The 8,477-nt window shown below is 34.1% G+C and overlaps 1 protein-coding gene across 1 annotated transcript; it reads right to left on the minus strand.

The window, feature by feature from the left end:
• Positions 1-5,807: 5,807 nt before the first annotated feature.
• LOC116114450 (fasciclin-like arabinogalactan protein 12) lies at positions 5,808-6,879 on the minus strand. The gene has a single exon (XM_031400599.1). The coding sequence runs from the start codon at positions 6,784-6,786 to the stop codon at positions 5,935-5,937; it is 852 nt and encodes a 283-aa protein (XP_031256459.1). The 5' UTR covers positions 6,787-6,879; the 3' UTR covers positions 5,808-5,934.
• Between the last annotated feature and the right edge of the window lie 1,598 nt (positions 6,880-8,477).

Raw genomic sequence — 8,477 nt, forward strand, 5'->3', positions numbered from 1 at the left:
CTGCTCTAAAATGGATGCTGAAATATATAAACAGTACTGTTTGTGTTGGGCTTGAATACTGTAAAAGAAATACTACACTTAATCTGGTTGGGTTTGTAGATGCTGATTTTGCAGGTGATAAAGATACCAGGAAATCAACTACTGCATATTTCTTTACACTGGGTGGAAATTGTATAAGCTGGAAATCACAGTTGCAGAACATTGCAGCACTGTCTTCAACAGAATCAGAGTACATTGCAGTAACTGATGCAGTTAAAGAAGCCTTATGGCTAAAAGGAATTCTGACAGAAGTAAACCTAATTGGTAGAAAGGTGACATTGTATTCAGATAGTCAGAGTGCGATTCATCTAAGCAAAAATCTAGTGTATCACGAAAGAACTAAACATGTGGATGTCCGCTATCACTTCGTGAGGGATCAAGTTGCAAGTGGAATCATTGAACTTAAGAAGGTACCCACATAAGAGAATCCAGCAGATATGGGCACCAAGATTATCACCCCAGCCAAGTTCAAGCACTGCTTGAACTTGCTGTATATCAAGTAGTCTGGAGTGATAAAGAGCTATGACAGAATGGTACTGGGCAAGCTGCACAAAGAGATTGTTTCCAGTGCTTCCAAGGTGGAGATTGTTAAAGTGTAAGCCTGAAACAGCGTCGTTTTGGGTAAAGGAATACGACGTCGTTTTAGGCATAATAACCGAGACAAATTTAGACCGCAGGATGCACTCTAGATCTAACGGCCAGAATCAGTCACTCAGTCAAACCATATATAAACTCTCTTTCGTGCAAAATAAAAGAGACACACGTTTCTTAGGGTTTTTTCTGGGTTTGCATTTTCTGAGTTAGGGTTGAGATTATTATTCTAGATTGTGATGTAATCAGTTCGAGTGGTTAGAGAGATTAATCATTCGAGTGAGAGTGTTGTTCTCTCGGGTTAGGGATACTTAGAGGGTATCTTGTTAAGCTGATTGCAGTTTGCATTTGTGTAGATCTGGTGAGTGTCGAATCTGTGTAATCTTGATTGTTCTTGATAATAGAAAATGCAACGAGCTCATACCGTTCCTGAGCTCAACGTGAATGTAGCTTATCCATAAAAGGATAAGTGAACCACGGTAAATCGTGTCTTGATTGTGTGTTTGTTTTAATCTTGAATCTTGGTGTGATTGTTTTGTGTTGGTGAGTAGATCAAAATTAGGCTTGAGTTCTAACAATAATAATAATAAAAGTGGACGCATTTATTGACTCTAAGGTGAATGCTGATTCTGGGCGGTGTGAAAAAGATATGTGAAATCCAAGTCCTACCACTTAAAGCCACTCTTCAACAAAAGAATTGGGCATATCTATTAAATGCTTTTTTTTATGACATTTCCACAACTAGCCAAACTCCATTTTCTTGCTCATAATTTTCTATTTTTTTATACTTTTCAAGAAAGTTGAATTCTTAGTGACATAATTAGGTCCNACCGCTTATCCCAATTCAGTGAATATATCAACAGGCCTTACTAACACTAGTGTAGCTGCTATCGTATACTCAGATGGCCAGCTTGCCATTTATCAAGTTGATAAGGTTCTTCTTCCTTGGGAAATTTTTGGAGCTAAGCCTCCAGCAACTGCTCCGGCACCGGGACCTGAAAAGCCTAAGAAGGAGAAGCCTGCGACCGTTGCATACAGTCCTGATGATAGCAAAACAGATGCCGCCGATGCCTCTGGCGCAGTGAGCCTGGTAATGACCATGCAAAATGTGGTTTTGTTTGGGGTTGCTATGGTCGCACCATTAATTACTTTTTCTTAACTTTAAGAGGACAAGATGGGTTATTGGGTGCATTTTCCCTAATGGACTGGAATATGATTTGCCGGATTTTCCAATAATGCGCAGACTTGCTGAATTCATGCTTGTGTTTGCAATATTTTTTTTATTATTCTCTGTTATCAGGAAAAAAAATAAAAAAACCTTAGTGCTTCACTGTTTTGAGTTTTTCCTGCCAAAATTTCAGAAATATGAAAGAACTCTAATATTTTTTTGGGCTGAATGAAACTTTCCCACCCGAAGTTCGGTGCATTTACAATTTCCCACCTTAAACTTTGAAAAAAAAAAAAAAAACATTTTCCCATTAATAGTCAAAATTCAGACTTTAGTTTTAGCGGTAGAAGGACATTCTCGTCAATTTACACAATATATTTTATAGGGTTAATGTCACTTACACCCCTAAAATCCAAATAGGTCACAGTTTCCTTCACCAACTTGGAAATTAGTCACTTAGAACCCCTATTTTCAATTTTTACTATTAAAATAGAGGTTTGACGAGATTGACCACTGAAATTACATATGTGTCCACAGAGTTTTGGGTTTGCAATTTTATCCCTATACTTTCACTTAAATTATAATTGTGTTTCCATCAAAAGATGCAAAAACTTTTATTTGTAGTTATATCTGTAAATTAAAAATTATAAAACTACAAAACAATTTTCATTAAACTTGCAATTTTTTTTAAAAATATATATTCTATGAAATTACAGTAAAACTTCTTTATAGTCATAATGGTGAGACTAATTAATTTTATTACTATAAGGAGGTTATAATTTAATGGAGGTGTAATTACAAAAATTATAGTTTTGATTTCTTATTTTATAATTCATGTTTTAGTAGTACAATATTAGGATTTCAATTCATATTTTAGTAATATTAAGATTTCAATTCAGGGCTTCGATTGCCTACTTTTGAAACGGATAAAAGATTGTTTCTTATAATCAGCAAAAATAAGTGTCATTGATGGAACTGTAAATGCAGTTGATGCATGGTCAATTGATGTGAAGTCACAGACAATTGTCAATGGTTTTAGGGGGAAACGACTTACACCTACCCAAGGTTTGGAGAAACGACAGATTGGTATCCAAAAGGTTTCAAAAAGACAAACAGGTACCTTTCGTTAGGGAAAAGACTAGAATGCCCTTTGAAAAATATTAGTCTGTTTTTTTAATTACTTTTAGACCCCTTAAGTTTATTAATTCCATCAAATACCCCCAGAAAAGAGTTTAAAATTTAACAAAAACACCCTCACTCACCCATACTTGCCAGATTTCGGTGGTGGCGTAGACCGTTGTGATAGATTCCAGCTACCACCGACGGTGGCCATCGGAATCTGGCAAGTATGGGTGGGTGGGGGTGTTTTTGTTAATTTTTAAACCTTTTTTTGGGGGTATTTGATGGAATTAATAAACTTAAGGGGTCTAAAAGTAATTAAAAAAATAAACTAATATTTCTCAAAGGGCATTCTAGTCTTTTCCCTAACAAAAGGTACTTGTTTGTCTTTTTGAAACCTTTTGGGTACCAATCTGTCATTTCTCCAAACCATGGGTAGATGTAAGTCGTTCTGCCATGGTTTTAAGCACTGCAAAATTAGGACAACTAATGTCAATTAATTGTAAGTTACAAATGAAGTGGATGAGGAGAATAAAAGAGTCACTATAGAATTGAGTGATCAGATTCGACAACTTTACTACACTAATCGAATGAATATTAATGTCTTCTTCGATTATCCAAATGAGCAACAAATCGTGTATGCTTTAACTAAATGAGAAATCATTGTTGCAATTAGACAAGAAGAAAAAAGAAATAATCATAAGGATAATAGTAAGGAAATATAAAAAGTCTTGTGCCATGAAGCTCTAAACATGTTTGAGAGACTAAAAATATTTTGGCTTCAACAAGAAGGTATCCATGCTAACGAGCTATTACATACTCGTAAGGTAAAAGATGTGATAACAACTCTAAAACATAAATCATTGTCCTAAATAATTTTAAATAAATATTTTATTTCATTTTAAACCTTTAATTTTACATAACATATATATTTTTGTAATATATAGATAATTATTACTATGTAGAAGCAACTTTCCTCAAGGCTGGAATTAGAAAAATTATAACTTATTACAATGTAGAGTTTATTCTTATTTATAACTATCATAAATTGTGATTATAATTTTTTATGACTATGTAAAGTTTATTCTTATATAGAGTATTATTATAGAGAGATTTTGTTGTATATAAAAATATAATTTTCAAAAAAAGTAAGGAAAACTGAAAATTTGTAAAAAACAAAACAAAAACTTCCAAAAGTAAAAATATAGAAATATTCAAAAAATAATAATAATAATAATTCAAAAACAGAAAGAAATTCAGTTGGCCAAGTACGATTCCGTGTTGGATCAACCAGCCCAGGTACGATTTGGCTGGAATCGCACTTGGATTGGTGCGATTCCGTCGTTGACAACAAAGGCTGTCAACGATTTTTTTTTTGGTTAATTTTTTAAATAATTGATTTTTTTCTAAATTTTTTAAATCATTGACCTTAAAATTAATATGAACCAAACTATGGGTGAAAATACATTTAATGGTATTTAGCCTCATTAAAATTGTAAAGTCAGACAGTAGAGGATATTATAGTCTTTTTGCTACTATACCCCTAAGATAACATAATTGATTGACAGGAATTAACGACGAGTGCGAAAATGTTTTTTTTCAAAGGTTGCGGGTGGAAAAGTGTTTAGTCTACTTTGCCTGGGAAAATTTATTCGGCCTATTTTTTTTTTTGATTTTATTTGGCCTCCACTCCTCCAGAAAACACGGTGACTTTTATTATAAATAAGTAACACTAGGTTTCATATAAAATAAAAAATTATGGTCCTAACTTGGACATGTTATAAATAAGAATAAATTTCACATTATAATAAGTTATAATTTTTCTTAGTCCTATCTTAAGGAACTTACCTCTACATAATAATAATTATATGTATATTGCAAAAAATATATGCTATATTACATTAAAGGTTTAAGATGAAATAAAATGTTTAGCTAAAGTTGTTTGAGACAATGATTTATGTCTTAGAGTTGTTACCACATCTTTTATTTTATGGATACGTAATAAGTCATCAGCATGGACAACTTCTTGTTGAAACCAAAATATTTTTAATTTCTCAAGCATGTTTTAGAGCTTCTTAACATGAAACTTTTGGTATTTATTTACTATCATGCTCAGAATTATCTCATTCCTCTTATTCTCTAATTCCAATAATGATTTCTTCTTCAATTAAAGCTAGTATACACGACTTATTGCTCATTTAGATGATTAAGGAAGACATTAATATTCATTTGATTAATGTAATGAAATTATCGAATCTGATTATTCAATTTTACATTGACTCTTTAATATCTATTTCCGTACTATCCTAATGCTACTAAAATAATGAATTGAAATCCTACTAAAAATGAATTATAAAATAAGAAATCAAAACAATAATTCTTGTAATTATACCTTTCTATTAAATGATAACTTCTTTATAGTAAATTTAATTGGTCCCAATATTATGACTATAAAAAAATCTTTTACTGGAGAAGAGTCAGGAGCAGCTAACTAAGAAGTGTGCCATGATCAAAAGTCAACAATATTGACCCCGATAATCACATATATGATATAAGTATTCATTTGGATATTTATTTTATGACAAACTTTCTATATATAATTTATGTATTATTATAGGAAAAATAATATCAAAAATACAATTAAACACATTCGATTAGTGATGATCTGAACTCCTCATATATATATATATATATATATAACTCAGCAGGGAAATCTCATAGTGTGATACATGAGAGATTATTTTTGGGTTGTGGTCATCTGGAAGAGTAATGAGTCTAGCTAACTAAATGTCATAACCCTCATATTTCTCCACAACCAAACTTCTGCAGTACAATTCCAAATTTTATATAACTAGACTTAGATAACATAAATAATCCTCAAAATTCAAACTCAAACAGGCAAAATCATACACATATATATATTGCCTTAGTACATATATAGAGAAATGACAGTTACTGCAAAGCACTCATCGTAAATATATAGACTGATAATCGATCACCAGTACCGTTCCATTTGCCTAAGAAAAAATGATTGGTGCAACCATAACAGCGAAAAAGAATACCACATTTTGCATGGTCATCAGACTCGCTGCACCAGAGGCATCCACTTTAGTAGTATCATCATTAACAGGAGTAACTGCAATGGGGGCAGGCTTCACCTTCTTAGGTTTCCCAGGTGCGAGTGCTGGTGCAATTGGTGCTGGTGCTGGAGCCGTTGCTGGAGGCTTAGAGCCAAAAATTTCCCAAGGAAGCAGCACCTTGTCCACTTGATAAACAGCAAGCTGCCCATCAGAATATATCACAGCAGACACACTAGCATTAGTAATACCTGTTGATATGTTGATTGAATTAGAGTAAGAAGTCGCATTAAGCTGATATCTGTATCTACTGTTGTCTCCCGCATTTGTTCTTAATGGGTTGCTTGCAGTTTGAAATTGTGATTGCGCGATATACGAAGAGAGTACATGAAACTGAATGAGTGATTCTTTCTGTGGATCGGTTAGGGAGTTTAGAGTGCCTGAACTGAGAGTGGAAAACGCACTATCGGTTGGTGCAAAGATTGTCATGCGACCGTTTGTGTTGTTGAGTTGATGCTCGATCTGCTCAATGACAGTGGTGGCTTTTAGGAGGCGAATAAAGAGTGTGAACCGGCCTGCTTGTTCAAGGATTCTGGTGACGTTGAGTGGTCCTGAAGGAATTGGAGCTCCAATAGGGGGTGGATTTAGAGTTACGATTGGACCCGGTGGAGGAGCTGCGGTTGGGCCAGCTGGTACAGCCGGTGCAGCGGCTGGCTGGGCTAGTGTTGTGGTACAATGGAGGAGAAAGAGGAGGATAACTGAAAAAGAGAATGAAGATTGTTTCATCATCATCTTTCTTGTTTTTTGAGTGTTGTTGTTACTGCTAGAAAACAATTGCAAATGCAAAGAATATTAGTCCTTGCAGAAAACAATGCAAAGGATTAATGAAAGAAGTGTTTGATGAACTTCGAAACGAGGAGAGAGGGTATTTATTATGGTGGTACGAGGACGAAATTAGGTAAAATGTGCAGTTTTAGTTAGCAAAATCTTAGTTGTTATCACGAAGTAACTCCATATCTGTGTTAGATAGGTGGAGGGAATCAATGAAGAGTTAAAGTGGTTGTGGGGGCAAAATATAGATTGGTTTGATAGCTTACTAGCTTTGTTTTCAGTTGCGGTAAAAATGTTGAGTTGCTTATTGCATTGCAAGAGCAATATTTGGTGAATCGTGAAATGACCCAACTTCATGAATGTTACCCTTTATCCTTACCAGAATAATCTTATCATCTTCTGTCAATGTCTAAGCTGATGGCTCATCTGGGAATCCCTTAGATTGTGGATGGTCTACATTATCAAGGAAGTTGAGATGGTTCATCCCCTGATCTTGACCTTCTTTATATTAGCTGCTCTGGCTTATCTTGATTTCATATTTAGCATCTGGTTAATTGTGTGCATCACTATTGGACTTGGCCCTATCCACACTGATGACAACTGTAGGTCGCTTGGTGGCCCTTCACATCCCACACTCGTGTATTCTTAAAGGGACGTTCGGTTAGAGGTAATCTAAGATTATTGAGATTATGTCATCTTATATTACTTGATTACCATGTTTGGTTGTCAAGTAATATAAGATTTCGGTAATCTTGTATTACCATACTATTGGTAATATTTGAGGTAATCTGATTACCTCTATTTTTTTAGGTATTATAAAATTATCAGGGTAATCTTATTTTTATTATAATTTTATCTCTTATTAATAAAAATTTTAGACAATAATGCCCCTGTTTTAAAATTAAGTTACATTAATATAACATTTCAATTTTACCCCTGTTTAATTAAGTTTTTGGACAATAATGTCATTATATTTAAAACAAATTACAAACCACCACTGCTGACAGCGGGCCAACCACCACGGACCGCTACCGGAAAGTCGTCGGAGTCCCTAAAAATGACTGAGAGTAGCTGGGAGGCTTCGATATGGCCATTTCTGGCCATATCAGGCCAAATCTGGCCGCAATGGCCAAGGATCTGGCCTAATATGGCCGTTTTTTGCCATCAATATGGCCAAAAACGGCCATATTGGAGCCTCGTGGTCACGGTGAGCTACTCACGACGACCTTCGACGACTTCTAGTGGTGGTTTGCTGTGGCGATAGAGGGTAGGGTGATTTTGTCATAAATTAGAGTTTTATATAAGCGGGAGTGTTTTAGCTAAATCTGAAATATTGGGGGTTAAAAAAAATTCAAAAATTAATAATAAAAATAATATTATATTAATATTTAAAGAGAGGGCAATTTAGTAATTTAAATAACATACCCATCAATTTATTTCCCCTAACCAAACATATTAATATAACATACCCACCAATTAACCAAATACATTTTTTTTAAGATTCCCAATAATCTTTAAAATAATATAAGATTTCAGTAATCTAACATTCCCAGTAATCCAACATTCCCTGAACCAAACGCACCCTAAGAGTAATTCATGACCCAAGGCACCAATTTTCCTGTGGATAAATTTTTTTTAATTGTGCTTAATCA

The sequence above is a fragment of the Pistacia vera genome, unplaced genomic scaffold, assembly GCF_008641045.1.
Source record: "Pistacia vera cultivar Batoury unplaced genomic scaffold, PisVer_v2 Contig71, whole genome shotgun sequence".
Lineage (NCBI taxonomy): Eukaryota > Viridiplantae > Streptophyta > Magnoliopsida > Sapindales > Anacardiaceae > Pistacia > Pistacia vera.

Coding starts and splice junctions, on each gene's coding strand:
- LOC116114450 (XM_031400599.1), bottom strand. CDS start 6,786: ATGATGATGAAACAATCTTCATTCTCTTTTTCAGTTATCCTCCTCTTT.